Genomic DNA, 24,681 nt, shown 5'->3' with positions numbered 1-24,681 from the left:
TGTTATGAGCAATGCGGATGAACTCTTGGAGGGTACTTTAACTGTGGGTGATACATAAAGGCAGCCACATGGACGCTGTGCCTTTACGGTGCATTTTTATGATTGGTAGTAAGTTGAAAAGGGCTGATGTGGTTGAAGCCCACACCGGCAGAAAAGCACCTGGATTTGAGATGCATGCATGAAGGTTGGCGGGACATGAACTGGAGCGTGTTCAAAGCATGATTGCTATTTTTACACATAGTCTAAGATGAAAGTGGCACTGTTTTTGATTACAGAAGGGGAAAGCATATGGAATATCCACGATATTTTGAAGAAAATATTTAGCATTTCTCTCAAAAATGTAAAATATTGCTGAACTGCAGTACTACCACCACAACATATACTACACTACTACTACTACTACTACTAGGCTACTACTACTACTACTACTACTACTACTACTACTACTACTACTACTAATAATAATAATAATAATAATAATGTGTGGTAGAAGTTGCTTTTGCTTTTACATATCGGTGATAATGTATTGATTTATTTTATTTTTGTATGTCACAGCCATTTTGAGGGATGTAAATCTCAAATCTCTGCTATAAAACTATCTTGACCGACATATCTGCAATTTGTAGAGCTGTATCTGGACTGCATCTGCGCAGTGCAACATCTAGAGCGTGCCGAAGCTGCTTCCGCTCGAAGCACACGTTCACTCTGGGACTTGTAGTTCTTATTGCTACGCTATTAGCATCTCCTTCAAGAATCTCTCCACCAAAAAAAAAAGACACCGCCAGTGTTGACGGTTTGGCTCTGACTGAAATAGCACGGAAGGCTGCACTTGCACGTGCCCTTTCTAATATAGAGTAGATGGAAATGCCACTTGTTCATGTACTACAACAACCAGCGTCACCTCTAATGAAAGCGAGGCAGTGTAAACACAAGTCCAGGAACATGAAAAGATCGGGTGACAGTGAGGGGGAAAAGAGAAGAAAGGTATTGATAGCGTTTTTCTCCGTTAGGTCTGGCATATTTCTAAGCCCTGTCGCTCGTTGAATATCTAACGGTCCTTATGTGATGCTGCTGGCTGCATTTTGAAGGATAGAAAGCCGTAAATGTCAGCGCATACCTAACCTTGCCTGTTTCCTTTATTGTGTTTTCCATTTCCCCCCCAGTCTTCCACAATGAAGAATTACAGTTGCATTAAAACGGTGATTTATCACGTAAATACACTGCTGAGAAGAAGCTGTAGCTTGCAGAATAACGTCTTGGCAACATCCCATATCAACTGGAAACACAATGTGAACGAATTAGCTACGGGCCGTGGTATATTTGTGAGGAAAATAGTAAAAGTCCGAATAATTCTGTTAGTTAGAAACATTTAATGAAAAAAAACAAACAAATAAACGTCAAGAGACGCGACGTCAGAGCTTAATTTGGGATGCCATTCTGGTGTGAAGAATGAACAATTAATCAATTGTTAATTGTATAGTTAGCAACGGAACAGCCCAGTGCAACAGTAAAAAACAAATAGTAAAGTTAGTGTGTAGGGTAACGTTATCTCAGATTTGGCGAGGTGCCAGGCCAGCAGCCCACAGCTGCTTCACAGCTTTGCTATACAGTGGATAACAACTGGTGCTCTGATGTACAGTAGACATTAGAACGTATTGGTAAATGTAGTGATTAGGCTACTGTTCCTGAATAATACCCTCTGTAAATATGCCAACAGTAGAACCTGCTATGGTATAAAAGAGGTGTTTGCTGGAGGGCAATTATTTGCACATGATATGAACAGAGATGGGTTTGTCTATAACCTGTGATGGGGAAACTGTTGTGTGTGCTGGTGCGTTAAGCTGTGTTGGGCTTAATCAGGTTTTCACATTCTGTACAACCATATAACGTTGCGGTTTGTTGAGATACTAAAGGAAAGGAAGGAAAGGGCTCCGCTGTGCCCAAGGCATTCTGGGATGTGTTTCAACCTAAAGTCATAGTGTCTGTCTGTTTGTCTGCCTCTCTGTCTGTTCCTCTTATCTCCTGACTTGGACGCTGTCTGCTGTGGCACATGTGTTTGGATCATGTTAGACAGCAGTGAAACTATGTAAGACGTGGTTCCTCCTGTTTATGAAAGCAGCCATGGCGGCCAGATGAGCGGCTCAGAGAGAGAACTCATTCCAGCTGGCCCTCAGGCAGCCATGCAGCACTGCACAGACCTAATGGCGTAGCTTCCGTTCTCTTTAGATAAATAAAAGGATGAGCAAGAGGAATTGTAATTGAAAAATGACTATGTGACTGTAGAGCAGCCAATGAAGAAGTTGCATGCATTTTGGCTACTTTTTTTTATTTATTTTTTTACAATATCAGTGGTTGTATAATGATACAGATATTATAATAACTAATTACTTGGATATAACGGTTGTCTTATCCAGTAAGTGAGTGTGTCTGCAATGCTGCCCAAAGTGAGATATGCACTATGATGGGTCCACTGTCATTCTGAGTTAGGGAATGCTAGCATCAACAGATTAGTGCCAAATGAATACACATTCTCATAGGAAAATCCCACTACAGCAAGTAAGCTTAGCATACTGACAGGTGGGATGCCATGTGAGTATATCTATTCTTTAACTGAAATAAAATAGGACATTGGCTTAACTGCCCAGGGAGAATTAATCACACCCCATCCACAATAATTCACATTTATTTGCAATTGAAAAATCTAAAATAATTATACTTTTTTTACTTAGACTCAAGGATGGATCCATTACACACTGTTTGGCACACTAACTGTTTTCTTTGTCATTTCAGCTAGAAAAATGGCAGACTATTTGTAAGTCTGTGTATTGCCTTATGTTCCGTAAATAGCTACATTTTCATGAATTGAAAACAATTAATTATGTAATATCAATATTGTCATCACAGGATGAATTTCCACTCATGCCTTGGTAAGTGTGAAAACGGCACTGACCCTGTCCCTTAACCCGATGTTCTAATGCTGTCTTTGATGCAAGCTCGCCATTTGGACAGTGATGACAAGTATAAAGTGCTGTTTTGAAACAGGAAGTGTGTGTGTGTGAGCGGCAGGCTAAGTAATGATCACACAGGGTCACCAGATGTTGTGAGGTCCTGGGCTCAGCCCAGCCCATTGCTTAGATCAGCCTCATTGGTTTTCTCTGGTTGTGGCACCTAGTGCAAGCTGTTTAGGGTATTTAATTTCTGAACACTCATTAAAATGGTTTGTGTTTCCCTTGGCAATTCTGTTAAATTAACAACTACAGAGGTAAAAGCTGATTATGTGGCCACACATCCAGACATGGTTAATCAATTCTCCCACACAAATTGTTAGCTGGTGAATTAGTGTAAAGGAAACGATTTATGGCGACTAATGCCGACGTCCTGTCATGTCAGGCCTGGTGTTTTAGCAAGAGGGGGGTGTCAGATTCAGCACATTCAGCAGCTTTGCACTCTGCCGGCCATCTTTTTCTTCCTTTTAACCCAAGCTACATGCTGCTTGCTCTATTAATGAGCCAATAATGGAGAAATAGTGTTGGGTGCTGTCATAAAACATGGGTATGGATACCTAAGGCAGGGTAGCGCATAAGCTCCAACAGAGCTAGATTTACACCTAGGCTCTGTGTAGAATGGTAGAAAGGGGAACACTCTGCATGGGGGCTCTCACAGCTTTATCAGACCCCCGCCGGTCGAGCTGTGGAAAAGCCAAAGCTCAGAAAAATACGGCGGTGGCAGATAATGATACCATTACACTAATGGAGCTGGCAAATGAAGGAGAACCCAGATGCCCTGCTTTATTACCGGAGGGGGTCATTTCCTCGCTGCATTCCTAATGGCCTGAGCACACAGTATTGATCAGGCTATCATGCTGCTAATCCTCTACAGAATTACTTATCGCTGGCTAGGTGTCGATCCACCTCATGCCCTGCTCTGGCCTTGCCGGTGGGCGGCCGCTGTGTTCAGCAGGGACCCACCGGCCAGTTTATCCAGTCATGATTTAGGGCCAAGCAGGGATGGCGTCTGGGAGGTCTTCAGCAGTGGGCTGGCCAGTTCAGTGTGTAACAAAAAGGAGGCAAATGAACCTTATAGCTTTCATTTAATTAAGGAGTAGGCAGTGATGTGGTTCCTCCCTCTTTATGGCCCCATTGGCCGCTGTGGAGCAGGGGAAGCTGTGAGGTTGGGTGTTGTTCTCAGTAATTGTGTTGTGCGCTGTAAATAAGAACAGGCAGCTTATGTGCCATCATCAGCAGCAGCAGGATGCAAGATTTTCACCAAGCCGCTGGCCTGATTTGATTACTAAATGCTCTACATATTTAACTTAACTTCATTCTTGGGGCTGAAAATGGGAGAATTCCACATGCAAATTTGTTTCTTTAGGCCTAACTATAGTGGACCTCCCAGTTTCAGCTCCGATTACTGCAATTGGAAAAGTGGCGTTATGTGATAACTAAAGAAAAGATATTCTAAATTATTCATGCTATGCATTATTTGAACATGACCGAGAATGGTGTAGCCTGGGCCCATCATTATTACAAATGAATAGGAGGGTCAGGTAGCACAGAGTACTTTGCCCAGGGCTTGTGACCTGTCGTATCCTTGGCCCCTTTACTGGGCCCCTGTGTGCATCAGCATCCTCAGGCCATTGGAAGTGTGGTTAGGTAGCATCAGCAGACCCCTCTTGTCACCTCTGGCCTTGGCTAATCAAAGAGTTTACCTTAAGGGGGGCATTACGCCCTGTTCGTTAGGGCCACTGCAGTAGTCATAAAGAAGTATTAATATATTTCCATCTGGAACAACCTGTCGTGGCTAGGGAAACTAGCTATTGATCCAGATATTTAGTCATTTCTTTCTGCGTGCGCCATCAATATTGTTCAAACATCCGTCCACGCGAGGGTTGACCTCAGCCCCGGCCTCTATTTTTCGCTCCCATTGGAGTTCAATGATATACTATTCTGAAAAGTAAAATCAATGAATGAATATGAAGTGTTGGTGTGTAATATAACGCAGGCCCAAGGCCCCAGGTCTTTCATTGATCTGCTATGTGAGCGTTGGAGGGGGCTGATTAGTCTGTTTCTGAGCTTTCCCTCTACATGTCTTTACCTTGTGATGCCTATTTGATCTTTGGCTCACATATTTGGACTGAGGTTAGATCAACAGATCAAGTTGGTTATTTTAGCCTCTCTTTAAACTAATCCAGCCAACTTACTACAATGCAATGCTTTTATTTTCCTGCCCGGTAACTTGTAACTTGTATTGGAGTGAAACTAATGAGATATGACATGCAATCAAGTGTTTAGGTTACAATATTGCTTTTCTTTGTTTAGTAGTTTCGTATTTTTATGTAAATGTGTTTTCGTTTAACAGTAAAGGAGATCTCTAATTTCGACCTTAACCAACTTAAATGTTTGAGCGCTGCAGTAAGCGCAATGGAGGGCAAGTCTTTGTTGTAAATATGTCAGTGATGGAAGGAAGGGATTGATTGTTGTATGTTTTCCTCCACTTCATTTGTGATGTCATTATTAAATACACTGATTATATGGCATACAACTGGTCACATAATCAAGCTGTTTCCTTGAGATAAATTGATGCACTAAGTTACTGTTTAGTGCCCATGAGATGGTTCTCTGTTAATGAGATTGGTTACCACTAGCCATATACTGTAGGTGTTGGGTTAGCTTCTAGTTCCCTCTCATCCTACCACCTTTTTTATAGTGGTCTTTGTTGAATGCATGACATATTAGTGCAGTAAGTCTACATTTGATTTGCATTTGGAAGGATATCAACTTTTATTGCCTCGCCTGCATTGTCTCAGGGTACATGGCTAAGATCGGGCTGTCAGAGACTCCCATATGTGCTTGAGAGGACCTGTGATCTTACTAAACATTTTAAAGGAAAAAGCAGAGATGCCAGGCACAACAATTAAACACCATAGTGAGTTTCCTTTAAGCAATGGCTGCTATCCACTCACCTCTGACAGTTTGGCTGCATTATGACATAAAGCAAGATGAAAAATTAAAAAAAATAGTTCTACCGGAGGAAAAATCAGCCATATTTCCACAGAATTTCCAAAGATATGAGGCAAGAGTAATCATGTCTTACACCCATACAATCCTGCTTAGTTTGATTTCCTCTAGATGCCTTCATGCATCACAAATTCAAATCATGATATTGAAGCTTGATTGTTTAAAACATTAAGGTATAGTCTGCTAGTGAAATAACACTTTAGGTTCCAATTCTTGGGTATAATGCTATGTTTAGCATTTACCACCCGGATGGTTTTCTCCTATGGAAACTGTCACTAGGATTGCCTAAACAGCCCTTGACAGCTTATGTGTCTGACAGCCCCTACCGAGCACCTTATATTAGTGTTGAGGTATTAGCCACAGATGTCCGCGTATTCGCAAACAAGGCCGCGATGTGGATCATGCAAACTGGTCGACCAGATCAGCCGTCAGATTCAATGAGATTACATCAAATATGACCTGCCCAAGCAGGGTTCATCTGTCATGCATGTGTCCCGTCACAAGAGAGACACAGAATAATCAGTTTAATCAATAGATGGCGGTGGCTCATTGGACTGGTGCTAAATAAACATGGGAATGACCCTCTCAACTCATACACAGAGGCTAGAGTCTCCAGGGGGTTCATTAGCCACTCAAGGCTATGATCCAGGCAAGTCGTTATTTTCTATTTCTGTTTGTTTGGCATTCTGGTGGTGTGTGTGTGCGATTGTCCACTGTGTGTGCGGTTTTGTTTAGGTTGATGGTAAGTGGTGTGAGGTATGGGTGTCTTTTTCTTCTCAACACCAAGACAGATTCCTTGTATGTGTAAAAAACGTACTTGGCAATAAAGCCCTTTCTGATTCTGATTCTTTCAATGTATAGTTGTAAGTTTGTATGCACATATGTGTGTGTGTGTGTGTGTGTGTGTGTGTGTGTGTGTGTGTGTGTGTGTGTGTGTGTGTGTGTGTGTGTTAAGGCTGCTATTTGTGTGAATGCTAAGAGAACATAATATATGTGTTAACAATCTTCAATAAGCTTGTTTAGCACCGTAGATATTGGAAAGATGAACAATCAGGCCTACAGAGGTAATATTGCACCAGACACTTCGCCCCCAAAGCAAACATTCAGTCAGTAATAATTAATGCTACCCAGAATACATCCTAGCTGCCCTGGTTGTTGCTAATTTTAGCCCACTCTAATAAAAATGATTTCACTATGCAGAGCCACCTGCATAGGACAGAACAGTCTCCATGCTGTTTATTTGTGAATTTATTTTCTTTTGTAATGACTCACCTTTCCAATAAAATAAAAGTGCCTACTGCTACGGTGTGGGCTACATCTGGTTTCAATGGAAAGTCCAAAACCTTTCATTCACAAAAGCTGCAGGAGACCAGGTTCACAAGGAGCTGTAAATACTAACTGTTAATTTGTACATCATAAGCTCTTTTCCATAAACATTAGCAATGAAAGTGTGTTAAAATACCTGGCGTTTAGCTTATTGCTTTGTACTGGCTGAACATAGGAAGTGCCTCCTTTTAGCCAGTGCCAGGTTTTAGCATTGAAATTAGCTTAGCCAGCTGGAGGTACACTTGGCTTCCCCTGCTAACCACCGTAAAGAAAATACCACAGGTAGTTTTTACTTGTAAAAAAAAAAACTAAAACATTATGTCATTTTGAAAAATAGTATTGTGTTACTTTATAGGAAGGGTATGATAGTTATGGGCTGTGTCTCATTCCGCATACTCCTGTCAGTACACTGCTAATGTGCACTGACCACTTACTGCCATAGTGCCCACTTTTGATGGTTGGTATTGTCCCAAAAGGAACACTTTTGTTAAAACACTTACTGGAAATGATGAGCGGTCGGCTCGGCTCGCCGCCTCTCAAAATCTGACGAAAATCTATTAAACTGACCTTTGTCGATAAAAAAAACAGACAACAATTCAGCAACTGTATGGCCTATTTCTCGCTTAAAATGTTTTCAGAAACACGTTTCGGTGAACTACTCTCGTAAAATACGAGATCGTATTCCATTATGCCTGGTTGTGAAATCCGGGAGAAGCCAGACCCACGTGATGCGTTCGTCCAATCAGCTGCCGGTCGACATCCCCGGTCCCTCCCCTTTTTGCATATGATATATCAATTTCGTATGATGTTTAATTAGCAAATAAGTTAGTGTTGCCAAGGTTAAAATTGCAAAAAAGCATTCAAATACAACATTAGCCATTGATCTAATTGCTGTCTAATATTATCTAATAGAACACAACATTCTGAAAGTGTTTTGAAAAGTGATGTTCAGTCCCTGTGCCATCAGGTGCTTTGGACAACTGCTTCAACCTGAGGACTTTAGTAACCACACCAACTTCTGAAGTAGGTGTCCTGGTAACCCTGGATCTGCTTTTATGGACATTTTCGTATTGTTTTGTTTCAGCATTTACACTGCATCGAGTCTTTGAGAAGTGTCTTCTCACTTCAGATAGTCTGTTCATGTCTCAGTGATTTTTCCTCTGAGCCCCCGTGTGTTTTTTCTTCATCAGCCTAACTTTTCCTTGCATATGCGAAGGAGCCAACGACAGCTTGACTGGCATGCTGTCAGACAGGTGATGCCTTTCCAATGGTGGAGCATCAGCCCTTTCTTGTGAGCTTGTGCTTGTGTGTGTGTGTGTGTGTGTGTGTGTGTGTGTGGAAAAGTGGGGGTATTGTCAGGACCTGACCGGCACACTTTGCATGTTCCTTTCGAGACAGGTGCTCCTGGGCGAGCACTGGTGCATGACAGTTGCCTTTCATCGCTGTCTTCTCTACACTTAACCCCTGACCAGCCCTCCCTCCTTCCTCTTCCTCCTCATCCACTTCTCCTCTCTCCTCCCACCTCTTTCCTCCACGTCTGACCTCTTCTCACGGCACTTCCCTCGGCCGTCCTGAGTGATGGACTGCGAAGGCTAGTGCGCGGGTTGCGCTTTGTATGTGGTTGTGTGGTGCGGCAGGCTTGTCACAAGTCTAACACTGTCAGGCCATGGAAACCCAGCTGTCCAGACTGAACCACACACACACACACACACACACACACACACACACACACACACACACACACACACACACACACACACACACACACACACACACGCGTGCGTGCGCACGCGCGCGGCCATCCACACTTAAACCCACACCGCAACTTTTTGTTCAACAGTCCGTAATTCCATCCACCGGTGCTGTCAAGCACTTGATCAAACGTGCATAAAGAAACGAGCCCCATGGCTGAATCCCATCTTTTCTCTTCCTATCATAATGTAGGCAGATTTCCCCTCTTCTGCCTGTTTCGTCAACTGTGTTTATTCAGATGAGGCTGACTGGGGGCCAGCAGGTCACATCCACTTGCCTGGCTAAAACGGTCCTGAATTGAGTGTTGTCTCCAGTGAGATGGAGAGAGAAAAAACACAAGGAGGGGTTAGGAAGGGCTGCTGAGCGGTCATGTCAGGGCTGTTTTCAGGGCTATTTGTGTGTGTGTGCGTGTGCCCATGGCAGGGGTAGGGGTTAGGGAGTTTGAGGGTTCAGTTGTCAACCCCTGTGTCATGCTTGCCCTGGCCCTGTTATGTAGAGGGCATCCACTGTCATTTGTTGCAGGACTGTGAAGTGGAGTGAGCCACAGAGGCACAAAAAGCAGTCAGCACACTGTGAGCACTCAGGTGCCGTCAAGTAACACACATCCATTTGAAGCACACTCATACTCTGCAGGAACAAATGTTTTAATAATTGGACACCCCAAAGTTTGTGTTGTATCTAGTTTTTTTTTAGGGATTTGTTTAAGGGTTGGCCTTTTAATCTCCATCATACTTGCGTTTATCCAAGGTGGAGACTGATACAGGTGTTTTCTATACTGTGTGTACTTCATTTTATGTTTTTCCTTTTATTTTTTGGGCTTCATCATGTTACTTGAAGTAGGTGGATTAAAGTCATGCATGAAGCCAACTTTGGGTAAGACATGTAAAATGTAAAAAACAAGACCCCTTAAACTTGTTGTCGGAGTTTCAGACACAAGCGCAGTGCACACCATGAGCTTAATCCAACAACAGCCCTAGTCTGCCATACTGTACAACCGCTATCTGCACACGAGTGGACCCCTTCCTCGCAGCCGTTGTCATATATAGGGGGCATTGTCACGTATGAGATGGACTCATGTAAATGTGGTGACAGGCTACTGTCTCGGCTGACTGACAGCATAGAGGGATTGGGCTAATCTGAGTGACTGATTCGAGACACGCAGCGGCTCGCCTGTCCCCATAACTCCTGAGAAATAGACAGCTTCAGCGGAGTTATCTGTGTTTGTAAGTCCTTCTGCTGCGCTGGGATGACAATAGGGATTAGTGCCAAGGTTCTTTAAACTGTTTTTTTTATTTTATTTTTGGGAGGGGGGGGAAGGGGCCCTCTTATCGGCGTCTCGGCAGGATGCTGCCGCAGCCAGTTTTCCTTGACTGTCAATTAAAGAGGGGATCATTAACTTCAAGGGTATAAATGTTCTAACACTGGTATTACGTTGGGAAGCTAAGTCGCTGACAGATGTTCCAACTTTAATTCTCCACTTGTTTTTTTGTCCTTTAATTAATTTATGTATCACTATTCGGGTTTTAAATATTTTTTTCCCCCTGTCTGCTCTTTGTTAGCCTGTAATCTCAGTTACCATGGTAGTCGCAAAGACGATTGGGCCTTGTCACTCGCCTGTGTTTCTTATGTGGTTCAATCGGCTAATGTATTCAATATCACCCAAACTGAAAGGTAAACAGTATCTAATGGTGCGTGTATTCCTGCACTGCCTCAATGCAGCCTGGAGGCACTGGGCGGGAGGAGAACAGCATGTCTGCCTCTAGTTCTAGGACCCAACTACTTAGAACGGCGCTTGATAAAAACAAAATGAGCGCAGTTTGTATCTCTGTACATGTGTGGGTTTTTTTTTTTTGGTAGGTAAACAAAAGTAGTTTACTACTTTGGGGTTTTCTTTTGAAAGCTCTGTTGGCGGTTGGGAACCATAAGTATGACAGCTGTGGTTGAGATTTCCTCAGAGTGTAAGCACAGACATAGAGTTGCGGCAGGATACAGTGAGGCGTATACTGTAGGTAGCCACATAGTGAAAGAAAGAAAACAAGAGGAGGAGAGATGTTAAGGAGAGTGGGAGAGAGATAGGCGACAGAGACTGCTAATGGGCAAACTCTCTTCATCCACTGCCACTGCCATCACTACCACCACCCTGTTCTCCCATGACAGCTCTTTTCCTTTGTTCTCCCTCTCGGCCCACTCTCTGCCGGGGACTCGTGACAATTTTTTGCGGGCTGATCAAACGCTGCGGTGACACCTGATTAGGATATAGTGCGTGTTTACAGCCATGCATGGCGAGGACCCCCCCCCTCCTATTCAGACAACAAGGGAGACTTCACCTTGACTAATTAAATTTGCACTTGCAGTGCCAGCTGTGACAGCCACTGGAGGGCTGCATTTATTTATGTCACTCCATACATACTTCCTGTGACGTTCATGGAGGCTGAGTTTGCAGTAGCGCCTCTGTTTCCCCCACAGTAAATTCCGTTGTGTAATATCATGGCTTTCGAAATTGCTTCTGACTGATAACTAAAGAAAATATTTCAACTTGCATATTTTGCTTATGTTTGAACTTATGTTTTTTAATTAGATTTCTGGCAGGTGGCACAACTTGCCAAATAACATTTGCATGATTGTGGCATTTAGATCATGGTAAATATGAAAACGTGATCAAAGTTAGTTACTATCAAATGATATTTAGTGGTAGCCAGTTGATGGTCTGACTTTGTGTGTGCATTTAATCATGGATTAATGTGCGTACATATGTGTGCTTGTACATGATCTGCCTTTCAGAGCGTGCATGTGTGTGTATCTATCTAAATCAGTGTTGAGAGTGTAAAGGGCCACAGCTGAAGTGAGCAGGACATCAGTCACCCGGTAGTAGGAGACAGGGCCTGGTAATTTGTGGCTCTCCCCCCTCTCTCGCTCACTCATTCCCTCTCTTTCTCTGTCTCTCCACAACCCCTCTACCCCCCATCCTGCCTCCCCAGCCTTAAATTGACCAGCTCGACTGCTGGTCATGCTGTATTACATGGGTTAGATGAAGTAATTATTTCTAGGCCACTGACTACAAGCAAGATTAATAGTTTTTGAAACGGCCATAATGGAGGGCTGACCCGCCGTGACATAAGCATTATTTCAAGCTCACCTCCACTCTCATCCCTCTCACCTCTGGGCACTGGCAGAGTGTGATTTATACCTGGGTTAATGAGGGGAGGGGACCTAGGAGCCCAGGTCCACCAGCCTACCAGTGCAGTGTTACAGGCCTGCTCCCCCAACTGAAAACACAGTGAGGTCACTTGAGGAAGGCTGAGGTTTTTGCTTGATTGAGCTTTGGAAACGAGATGTAAAGTGATTAAAATCGACATCATTTCTGAGTGTCATCGTTTTACTGTATGTTGTAATTTGATTAGAAACTTGAATGGTTTAGGCTGTTCTTTGGAAAGGATTGGTGCTTACTGAGATGTCATTGAAAGAATAAAACAATATGCTTCATCTGCCCCCCTCCCACACACACACACACACACACACACACACACACACACACACACACACACACACACACACACACACACACACACACACACACACACACACACACACTCACCCAGTCACCCACCCACCCCTGATGCTCTGGAGCCTTAAGGAACAGAGAAGCTGGGAAGCTGTCACTAGGTGGCACTTGGACATCATGTTATCAGATGCTCTCTCCTCTTCACCCCACCCCACCCCCCACCCTCCTCCTCGCCACCCTCTCTTGCTCCCTCCCTCCTCTCTTGCCTCCCTCACTTCCTCCCTTCCCTCTGTGCTAAGTACACCTCAGATGTCAGGGTGTTTTATTTTTATTGGACGAGGGTATTGTGTAATGCATTCACCTCCGTTCCTGCCAGCTGTTAAATGCCCCAGAACATGGTCTGGCCAGGCTCCGCCCCGTTAACCCCTCTGATTGGCTGTAATAATTAGCAGAAGTGAACAGTAACTATGGCACCTAGCGAGGGTTTGGGACAGATTGCGGGCCCCTGATACATACGTGACAGAATGGTCCGGACTTAAGTGACTTGGGTCTGGCCCAACCTGGCCACATCCCCCCCCCTGACTCAAGTGCATGTGTGTATTTTAAGCTTTAATATTAACCCTCAACTTAAACACATGCATGCAGTGTGGCACCAGCAATTACATTTTCAAATGGCTGGGTTTGTAAACCTCCAGAATGTTAATCTGTCACCATTCAAGCTACTGGGAAGAGTGAAAAGAGGATTAAGCTATTCAATTCCTGGTAGAATATTTCCCTTTGTTCAGAATGAGTGAAGGAAAAATAAATAAAGAAATGAGGTGGCTTCTCAAGCAAGACAAGTGCCGTCTGCTATACTTCAGGATTTGGCTAATGCCATTATAGCAAACTTATCTGCTTCAGGATTCCAGGAAGACAGGTTGACGGCCGTGTAAACAGCCACAAATGATATCCGGCCCTTAATTCAATATTAATCTGAGGTCACATCATAATGCCAGTTTATCTGGGTCAAAGACTAGCCTACATGAGATAGAATTAGACCTGTCCTAGATGTTCAGTCCACATCTGTTTTGGGCCATATGTTTTTCTAGTGGCTTAGGTGGTTGTCAGCATTTCAACTTCGGCCACTGCTCTAGCTTGTTAATAATACCATATTCAAAAATCTGTTCCAACAAATTAGGTCTCGAAAAATAATTGAAGAGCTTGTCTGTCTAGTTGTCTTTGGAAAAAATATATGATATAGTTGATAGCAAAAAATTAGAACAAGACAGGATCCTCTCTATTTTGATATGTTGTATGATCTTCTGCTATTGTTTCCCCTCCAAAATGGCTCATTTTATAGGTTGTGTGTGAATGTGACATACAGCTGAGTTGATGGTAAAATATCCTTGAAGTGTTTTGTCAAGCAACATACTTTATCAAATGTTATGTTTAGCATAAGGTTATAATATACCACATGATAATTGTCACAGCTGTCAGCCACTCCGGCACAGTACCCCTGTCTCAGCCTCTCGTTTACCCTTGACTCCCAGCCACTCCGGTCGGATTGCACATCATCTTTATCCCAGATGAAGTTCCAGGCTCGGTAGTGTCAGAAACTGATCTAATATGGAGCCGAAAGGACACAGAGTTGGGAAATCATCGTCATTTGAAGAGGTTGCTTGTCACATGATGGGTTTGATCAACCCGTGCCGCGGTACACAGAGCCGGGTCTTTGCACAGTCTAACAGTGGTACTGGATTAGAGACACAAGCCACTTCTACTGTGATCAGTCACTCACACAAGGAGACACGCGGCAGGACTGAAATCCTCCTTGAACACTTTATCCACATCATATACAGGCTTCTTCGTCAAGCCTACTGTATGGAAATGAGGAACGTCGCTGTTGACAATGATTCAAAATACATGCCAGTTCTTTCTTTTTTTATTTAGGCCATTTTGCATGCTTTATTCTATAGCGGTATATCAGAGTTGCAACAATACAGGTACTGACTTGATTGTGTTGGTCTATAGCTGCCTGACCTGCCTGAATGCCACTGAACTGTGACATGTTGAGACAATGGCAGTGTGTGTGAAGAGCCTGGCTCTACACCCCTCAGACACTGTGTATGGCTAAGTGCTATTGAATTGTTTATTGTCACAAATCACAAACCTTTCAATGACTAGGTGCGGCCACCATACACCCACTCATCCATCCATCCATCCAGCTGCTCTGCCCTGAGCGATGTGTTGGTCTGCTGGGCTCTGAGGAGCGTAACGTCAGCCTCCAGAGCTGGGGATTTTAAACGCTCCACCTGCTTATCGATCTCTTCTGCCCCACTGAGCCAGCCAAGCCCGGCCAGGAGAGAGAGAGAGAGAGAGAGAGAGAGAGAGAGAGAGAGAGAGAATGTGAGATGCAGAGGGGAAGGGCAATCTGGTGGCCTCAGTCCTCTAGTACTCAGGTCTGTCCTTGACACTACCTGTGGGACAGGCCTGGAGGACGCCTCTTGTCCTCCCTGTAAGCTCCGCATCTAGCCCCTACAGCTAGTCGGCTCTCCCCCTGGGCCAAGCTGCACTTTGCACAGCCATATTGATTTTTTTGGAGGGATAGGAAAAGTGTGGCTGGGTGGTGAGAGCGAATGAGAGAGGGAGGGGGGGAAATGGAGAAATTGAGGTAGCTTTCTAAAGCACTGACTTCTCCTTGACTGCACCTCGAGACGCGACGACCCTGTTAGAACAACGCAGTGGCCGTGGTGCCCCGCTGGAAACTGCTAATCACAGTCTTTCAATCAACACTCTCCTTCCTCTCTTCTCTCGCCTCCCTCCATCCCTCTCCCTTCCTCATTTTCTCACTCTCTCCCCTGACTTACCCCTTGCTGAACCGGACCCTGCCTGAATACCAAGGGACTGTGTCTGCATTGAAACTGGCCATTCCACATGGAAAACAGCTGACCTCATGAAAGCATGTTGTAATTTGAAGGTGAAAACTAAAAAGCTTTTCTCGATCGACATAATCTTAATGGAAACATTATGTCCCGGCCGCAAACTAACAATTAAGGCAAAATGGCAAATGGTCTTTGCATATCGGTGGTGGTAGCCAAGAGCTCGTATGGCTCTTGTGACGACAAGGCTGCTAGTTTGAATCCTGCACCCTGTGTAAAGCTCAAGATGCCCTTGAACAAGATGTTAACCCCCAGTTCCTCCAGCAAAGAATGGAGAAACTTTTTATTGACCACCAGAAATCTTTACACGTCTGGGCTGCTCTTGTGTGTGTGAAATTGTGTAATGTGAGTGTGAAGCCGCTAGTATGTTTCTGATAAAGAGCATGCTCAGTGAGTGTCTCCCGGATAAATAAAAAGGTTATGTAAGGCATACATCGACAGATCTCTTAAATTGCCCTTCTCTCTTTCTCTTCTTTTCCACTCTTCTTCTCTCCAGATTTGACACTAGCTAAAGGTCACTGAAACACCTTTTTTCCCCCTTTGAGGTGTAGATAAGTGTGAAATAGATGTTGACACTATAGACACATTGAAAAGCACTTTAACAGAGTGGCCATGTGCCAACCTGTCTGTGCCTGGCTTTGTGCATTTGTAAATACTTTTGAATGATTGATCTGGAAACCTGGGTCTCTCTGTAAGCCTTTCAGGTGCAGCGAGAGAGATCAAAAAACAGATGAGGTCCAGTACTTTTTTAATCTCTCCCTCTCTCACACGCATGCACACATACTGTCCACCTGAAAGAATTACACACACCCTTGGATGGCTGGAAAAGTAGCTTTAAGTAAGTGTGCGTGTGAGAAAGTGCACACGTGGCTCACAAAGAGAGAATTTGACAGGACTTTTGATGTTCAGTTAAAACGGCACACCGGATGTGTGTTAGTGTACCTTATCTATCGCGTGTGACATTTTTCAAATGTGACTGGGCCGCAATAAAGGTCGCATGAGTGTGTGAATGTAATTAATGACTGGCAGTAGTCCCCCACAGCTCTGGTAATGTGCTTAGATCAGTGTTATAAACAGGGCGTGAAAGGTCTGCCCAGCGCCAGCCCTTTAAATGACTGGCCTCTTGTTCAGGTAGATGGATGGAAATGTTCTAATATTAATGATCACACCCCCCGCCGACCTGTCGCGAGGTGAAATGAGCAAGGCGGCCTTCAGCCTCCAACAACAATTAACGGGCCAGAGCCGGCCTGTCTGTCATTTGTCATCTCGTACCCCACCTGTGGACCCCCACTGAACACATGCAGAACATGTCCGTCAATATATACACATTGTTCACTTCGTTGATTTGAAAAAGATATGCAGTAGCTAATGGCAAAGCATTCATCCGCAGTTATTTCTGGGTATATTTTTTTCCTTTTTTGTTTTCCAATTTTAAATTGAACAAAGAAAAAGAACGGTTTCAGAATTTGATTCTTGGAATATGACCCACTCCTTGTAATGTATCTGCAATATGTGTCTAAACAAGAAACATGCTGAGGATTATGTTCTTAAAAACCAACATAAACATCTGATCCGTTTTATTTGCCTGAGCTTAGACTGAGGACCTTGCATTAAACGTGATTTGTGAATGTAGGCTAGGCCTACATACCAGATTGAATCTGTGAATACATGTCAGGATAATACAGATAATCTAGGAAAAATGTACAACAATCAACAGAAAAGTAGCTGAAAGCCATTTTTTTTTTTTTTAAAGATGTTTCTGGAAACATCCCCCTGATTGACCTCTGGCTCTCACAGTCCAAATGATATTCATGGGCTGGTCCTGAGCAGCAGTGTGGAGACATGGGGTTACACATTACCAACGCCCCCGCTCTGAGGTCAACTCCAACACATTCCAGTTAGCCATTGACCAGTCTCCCCAGTTAGCCGTCCCACTGAGTCACCAAACTTCTAGCTGGTATTCCTAAAATAAATGAATGCCACAATTGGCTGTAAACAAAATGTCAGAAGTGAGAATTGATTCATTTTTGACCTGGACGTTGTTGTTTTTTTTAGCGTGGCATGCATGAAATAAAGAAACCTTATCTGTGAAAATAGTTGAAAAAGGACCTTTCTGACATTGTAGTACGGGAGCTGCTGTTTTTCAGTTAGTTCATGAGGTAGGATGGACATCTTTTTACATGCATATGCTAAAAAGAAAGTCGTTACAAGTGATAAAACTCTTCTTGCAGCAAGAAGCGCTGCAACAAAAGTGGAACCTCTCTCTGCATGTGTGCTTGTGTATGTGTGCGCTTGTGTAGGTATTTGTGTGTGTGGTGGCACCTAGGTGCTGTGTTATCTCACCATAGTTCAAGTTAGTGGCATACCCTGAAGATGAGGTAGACCTCGAACCATAGAGACCTTTATGGAACAAACTTGACTGTGGTTAGCTGAAGAGCCTTGGGTTATTGATTCAAGTGTTTTTCTTAAATTGCTCCCCTTGTCTATGTTTTTCGTCAGTTATTTTCTACAGTAAGATCAAAGCTGAATTCAAGGCTCCTACAGACTTTCTTATTTCTTTCTATGCATCACACATGCAAACACAAATGTTCCGTTTTGGGGTGGGCACTCCCTGCCCTCCTTTGCGCCCTGTGTTGCTTCACACAAGCTCCCAACATTCTGCGATCCGGTGCCAAATGGGGACGGGGTGGAAGCGCCTTTGATGTACACGGTTAGTCTGTCCGTTTGAGTCCGCAGTTTTACAGCCGGCTTGTCAAAACTGTTGATTCACCATCACTTTTGCAGAAGAGGACCAGTTCTGAAATGAGTGTCACACAAGTACCAATGGCTTGCTGTTTCAACACGGAGCTCTATTACACAGCTATCTCTCACGTCACCCCCCCCCGGCGCTGCACAAGGCCTGCTTGAGATCCAAGGTTTTCTGCCTGTCTGCACGCTGTGGCACCTGCGTCGAAAGAGAAAGTGCTGCCCTCCTTTGGTTGGAGGTCCTGAATAAAATATGGTATACCTCTTGCCTCACATAAGAAGAAAATACAGATATCGGCCAAGATGGAAAGAAGAATTACAAATTACAGTGTCTCGCTAAACATAACTAACCAAAACAAAATGTGTACTGGAAATCACAAGAATTGCTTTCACATAGGGTGACACTTCTACTAGCGGGACTCGTGTCCTCCTTAAGCAGTCGTATCACATACAGTAGATTACGTTCCAATGCACCCTCTGGGGCAGACACAAGTTAGACTGGAAGTGTTTTTATCCCCGCAGCAACAGAGTTATCTGGCTTGAGCTATTGATGCTAAGCGCTGGACATTAATCTACTCTGCAAAGAACGCTTTGAAGAAAGTGTCCGTTGAAATGTCACAGATGGGAAATGAATGAAATTAATAAATATATGGTACACAGTTTGATACAGTATCTCTTATAGGCCAAGATCAAAGCAAACCAATTGAGTTCTATTCTACCTAATATGTTTTTCTGTGATAAACAGTCCGGCTGAGGGAATAATCCCATCAAGGAAGAGTGAGAGATTAAAAAAAAGAAGAAGGAAGAAAAAAAAAAAAAAAAAAAAGCATCAGATATATCACTCAGCGCAGACGGTTGGCGCGGTTACCGTGAAGCGTCCGTGTTATTATGGGATTGGTAATCTCGTTTCTTGGGTCAGAGTGGAAACGCAGACCTTTTTCTGCACCTTGTGGTTTTCCTTCTAGAATCAGGTGCAGAGACAGGAAGACAGACACAGCCGGTCCTCTGATACTGAGGGAGTCCATCTGCTTTAGAGGGCTCCGGTAACTTCTTGTCTTTCCTTTTTTTTCTGTGGAATTTCTGAGTAGCTTGATGTTTTTGACATGTGTGTGACAGCCCTGGTTGTGTGCGATTGGCATTGAGGCATCATGCTCGCTACCCCGGCTGAGTTTTTTTTTTTTTAAAGGATGGGCATGTATCTGTGTGCATCTACACACACACACACACACACACACACACACACACACACACGTATACAAAGGCACACTTTAGTGCATATGTACACAGTAGTGGTTTGCGCACTGTGACTAAAGCGGACTGTAAGGATGTTATTTATGTGCACACATGCGCACATCTGCAGTAGATGAATGCCAGGATATGGTTGTGTACACAGACTCACCACAGCACACAGATAAAAAAATGAAAAAAAACACACACACATATACACACACAGACACATACACATACAACACTAGCCCAGAGCCTCACCTTGATATCTTGAGCTTCTGTCATGAGTTAGAATTTGACACCAATGAATGTGTGTCAGGTTGTCAATTTCTTCCAACAGCCTTTGAATGCATTCTGGCCATGAATAGTGCATGTTGTTTTGTTTTTTAGATTCCAACTGTCTGCAAGTCTGTTTTTGTTTGTTCCAGAATACCTTGGAAGGCCTGTACACTCATGTGCATCCTTTAAGAAAACTTTCAGCAGGTGTTGTGTTGTTTAGCCTAAGGTAAAGATTCAGCCTGAAGGTAAATTCGGTAAACCGCTTCTGATCTGATGCCCTCCCATTTCTTCCGCCTCCGTTATAAGGACCTGTTTTCCTCCCGCCTGTCTTTAATGCACATACTTTCACCGCTTGCCCTCTTTTTGATCCAGCCCCCTTTTTGAGTCAGGACACACATCTTTTTATACCAGCACTTTAATGTTATTAACAGGACATTTTATTTCACTCTAAAAGTCAGGACATGTTTTGGCAGCCGGTTCCCATATTCCCTGTAGTGGGCCACATGAGGTCTTTGGCATTATTAGGGCAGAAGAAATGTGAAACGTCTGTTGTAAATGTCTTGGAAATATACACCGGGTCGGTTCTCCTTAAATTATCACAACCGCGTGGTGGTTGATGCACACAGGCCATTCATGCTAAACTTTTAAAAATGTAAAAAGACAGTGGCAGGTCGGTGACATTTCTCCTTCCCCTGCTGCTGAGACACCATGCAGAGGCTGTGTGTGCGCGTGCACCTGTGGGGAATGAATATGGGGTTCTGAACCCACATACACACACAGCTACGACGCCTCCACCTACACATACCTTCATGCACACGCGCATACGGGAGGCAGGGTGGGGAAATAGTTGTGAAATTTATTTGGGCATATATTTTTAATGCCAGTTGCCATTGGATTTACAGGTCAGAATGGAATGCGTCCCAATGAAAAGTACTTTGATCCCTCCACCAGGTTGACATTTTTATTGGAGGAGCTCTGTATGGCACAGGGCATCTTTTATAAGGTTGTGAGGAACCCCACGGCAGCCTTCACAAAATCATAAAAATGTGAGACGTCAATGAAAATGACCAGGTTCCAGCGCTATCTCGGCCCGTTTCGAGAGCATCATTTGTTCAAATTCATTTATCAGTTTGATTCACAAATACCTGCTCATTGAGTTTGTATGATTTAATTTTAGTTAAACAGTTTGGTCTTGTTAGTCCCTATACTCGGATATGTGATGTTATTGTACATTTCACACTGTTTATTTATAGAGAATATATTTATAGTGAGGCAAGGTAGGATTGTTGGAAATGTATTCACGTCAGCGAATGCTATGTTCACGCTAGGAAAAGACAGTCTTGTATTCAAAGACTGTGTTTCCAGTACTTTAAAATAAAGTGCCACAGTGGAAGTGGCAGTAGAGCCAGTCTCTGAACTATATAGGCCATACAGGCCCATAGGAGATTTGTGTCTCACACACTCTGTTTTTGTAAAGATTCTTAACCCAGGAAGTATTGTGAACATTTTGTTAATTTAGTGCCCATTCAAAGCAGGTAGGCTGTGGTGGGAAGGTGGATGTTTTAAGGTCTACGTACAGTAGTTTCCATCACTTCAGTCATATAGAATTTGCTTCTCACAACCATCTCTGCAATTCCCCAAAAGTTATACACAAAGTCTATTTAAATAGAGGTAATTGATAACTTAGACACCAAAGTGAGTATGTAAAAAAATAAATAAAATACAGTACATGTAAAAGGTTCCTGCTGCTACTTATCAGCCTATTTAACTGTGTTGTTTTTCCACAGAGGCGGAAGCTGCTGCAGGAGTTGGGAGACCAGAAGATCCCCTTTCTGGGACCTTCAGATCGGGGATATCAGCAACTGGTGAGCCAGCCAATCTTCCCCATAAATCTACTGATGCTGGGAGCTCTACTTTAAAGGGCCTACAGCAGCCTTTTGTCTATTGCTGCTACAGCCCTGTACTGTCTTAAATTTTGCTCAAGATCTGAAAGACAAACATGTTTTGCGAAGAAGATTGTAATTCAGTTTAGCTTGTTCTGTTTTTGTATGTAATGATCATCCTGATAAGAGTGTCTTGTGTTTCCAAGTGGGACTCCAGTTACTCCGGCCTGGTTCTGAGGAGATCCTGCTCGCTGCCTGCTGAGCTCCATGGCCGGGTGCAGGCAGCTCTGCTCACCCTGAGAAGGAAGGGCTGTCTCCTGAGGGATTTGGTTCGCATCCGTGACCGAGATGTATTTACTGCCGTTTCACGGGCTCTGCTGGGTGAGCCGGGCCACACCTACCGATATTTGGACACACGGCTGTTTGCCATCCCCTGGCACAGTGAGGACACTGATGTCAAAGGACAAAACTGTTGTGACCCTGACTTTAGGGCTGCTTGCAGAGCATTGTGGGAGCTTAACACCTTCTTTTGCTCTGATGTGTCTCAGCTGAAGGAAGGAGACAGGCTAACGCAATGTGCGAAGGGAGAGGCAGAGGCCAAACAGGGTGAAGAGGGGGACACGGGCTCCAAACACAGTGAAGACTCTAAGAATAGTGATGGAGGGGACTCCGAGTCCCGACAAAGTGAGGAGGGGGACACAGAGTCTAAGCACAGTGAGGAGTGGGACATTGAGTCGAAACACAGCGAAGAGGGCTGCTCTGGGTCAAAACAAGAAGGAGAATGGGAGACTGAGTCCAAACACAGCAGCGAGGAGGGAGAGTCCTCCCAGGTCAAACCAAGTGAAGCAGCTGTTGCAGCAGGGTCGGAACACAGTGAAGGGAAATTCCCGGGCTGGGCGCCTAAGGCCATCAGTGGCACAGAGATTAAACCTGTGGGACTAGGGGCCCAGGAGAAACCAGTGGGACTAGGGGCCCAGGAGAAACCAGTGGGACTAGGGGCCCAGGAGAAACCAGTGGGACTAGGGACCCAGGAGAAACCAGTGGGACTAGGGGCCCAGGAGAAACCAGTGGCCCAACTCAAGCACAGCTTGTCAGGTTACCACATTGAGGACACGGAGGAACAGGCAAGCGGGCAGGGGTGTTCCCAGCCGAGTCCTCCGCAGGTATACACCGGTCCGGTCAAGTTCAATGTCACCTTACTCAACTACATGGACCCAGCAGCTACAAGCCAGCTCAAAGAGGAGCCTTACTATGGCATGGGGAAAATGGCGGTAGGGTGGCATCACGATGAGAACCTCATCAGTCATTCGCCAGTGGCCGTTTACAGCCATAGCTGTCACAATGACAAAGGTAAGGGTCAAAGCTAAATAGCTTACTTGTAATAATTCTACTAATACATTTCGAAAACAATAGTTGAGATCTGTAGATTTAACACTTATACACTTAAAATCCAAAGTGTATCATCACAGTCTGTGGAATGTGGTTTCAGAAATTAAGATTCCCTTTTCTCTTTCACTTGAATCCCATCAACTTATCTCAGTTGCTTTTTGGTGGATCAGATACAGCTAACCTTGTGTATTATGGCCCTACAGCAGCGCTGTAGCAGCTGTAGACATGGCCCCTGGTGAGGCAACCATCAGATCCATCTATGCGATAGTGTCAGGGCATTATCAAATGTCATCACCGACTTGCTGCTGACAGCCTTATCGCTGGCCGTGCGTTGGGAGATCACAGACATTTGGATCTGAGCTCTTAACGTGCACTCAATGGCGCAGTCTAACAAACAGGCCTTATCACACACACCGCATCTCATCTAAATCATTTCCCCGAGAAATGATCGATGTGCAATTATCTGATATGGAATAATGAGCCCTGCTTTGATAAGTGTTACTAGACTGTACTGTATGGATAATACGATGTCTCCTAATTATGGAATGTGCACTCTTTCCAGAGCTGATAGTGCACGATGATTGAGTTGATAGAGATTCTCGGGGAGAGAGGAACTTTGCTTTCTAAAGCATATGCAAAGCAACTATAGAAGGCTGTACCACCATATCAGAAATGGCTCTTTGTAATTTGTTTGTTTTCAATTTCAAATAAAGTTTGCATAGTATACAATACATACATCCTCAGTTTTTATTGTAAAAATAATAATCACAACACTAATGATTAATGAAGCTCCTCTTTGTGGATTCCTCTTTGCATTAACCCTTTATCACCAAACCAAATAAGTGGATTTAAAAATAAAAGTCCCACGTCTATTAAGCAGCCAATCACCAGATTGTTCCTTTCACCTTCCAAAGGCTGGAGGGAGAGCAAAACATGAGTTCCTGTTGTGGAGGGAGATCAAGGTTTAGGTGTAGCTCAGCTGTACCGTTAACGGTGGAAGCTCAACACAGTTTGCACGTGTCTTGAAACTGTAATTTTTCTGAATCAAACAGGTGAAATGCCAACTGCTCTGACATCCCAACCCAGTTTACAGCTGGCCTTTTTTCATTGGGGTTTCTTAACCAGAAACACCTGCGACAGCAGTCTCTTTCAGTGATTTGTTCTAGGCCATTTCAACTCTGACCCTGTGAACACGGGCTTCAAACACCATGGCATAACACCTTGCAGTGTTTAGCAGCTGCGTCTTTTCTAGTCCTAAATGACCCAACAGTTCCAGACTTTAGAGAGGAGAGTCTGATTAGAGCGCCATGGAGCTATATCCCAGTGGCTGGCTCTGATGGCTCCCAGAACCAGGCTAACGAAAGTGTTACCTTGGGGAATGTTGCACTTTCACGATAAGTTCACGTTTCTTACATTGTCCCTGAGAAGAAAGAAACACAGCACATTAGATATCTGAGATCTACAGAGACTAGACGCTTTGCATGACACCTGCTTCCTTTGATAGGCTTTTGTCTTTGAGCAGCCTCACCTTTTTTATTGCTTCAGCCAGAGAAGTGTTTTGAGTGTTTTTTCCAGCTGTGCTGATCCAAAGGAATCTGCCACGACTGAGCGTTTTCCGGCACGGAGGATGATATTCCACCATT

At 44.1% G+C, this 24,681-nt stretch overlaps 1 protein-coding gene across 2 annotated transcripts in view; it reads left to right on the top strand.

Annotated features, from left to right (window-relative positions):
- Positions 1–805: 805 nt before the first annotated feature.
- fto (FTO alpha-ketoglutarate dependent dioxygenase) overlaps positions 806–24,681 on the top strand; it is a 120,256-nt gene continuing 96,380 nt past the window's right edge. The window contains exons 1-3 of one of the 2 annotated variants that reach the window (XM_039795315.1): positions 806–984; positions 21,554–21,631; positions 21,856–22,999. In XM_039795315.1, the coding sequence (XP_039651249.1) occupies positions 859–984; positions 21,554–21,631; positions 21,856–22,999 (1,348 nt within the window). In that variant the 5' untranslated portion in view covers positions 806–858. The remainder of the gene's footprint in view (positions 985–21,553; positions 21,632–21,855; positions 23,000–24,681) is intronic. The other variant, XM_039795314.1, reaches the window with a different exon arrangement.

This window comes from Perca fluviatilis, chromosome 3 (genome assembly GCF_010015445.1).
Source record: "Perca fluviatilis chromosome 3, GENO_Pfluv_1.0, whole genome shotgun sequence".
NCBI classification, from domain to species: Eukaryota; Metazoa; Chordata; class Actinopteri; order Perciformes; family Percidae; genus Perca; species Perca fluviatilis.
The sequence above is the reverse complement of the archived record's forward strand: the minus strand, read 5'-3'. Positions and strand labels throughout refer to the sequence as shown.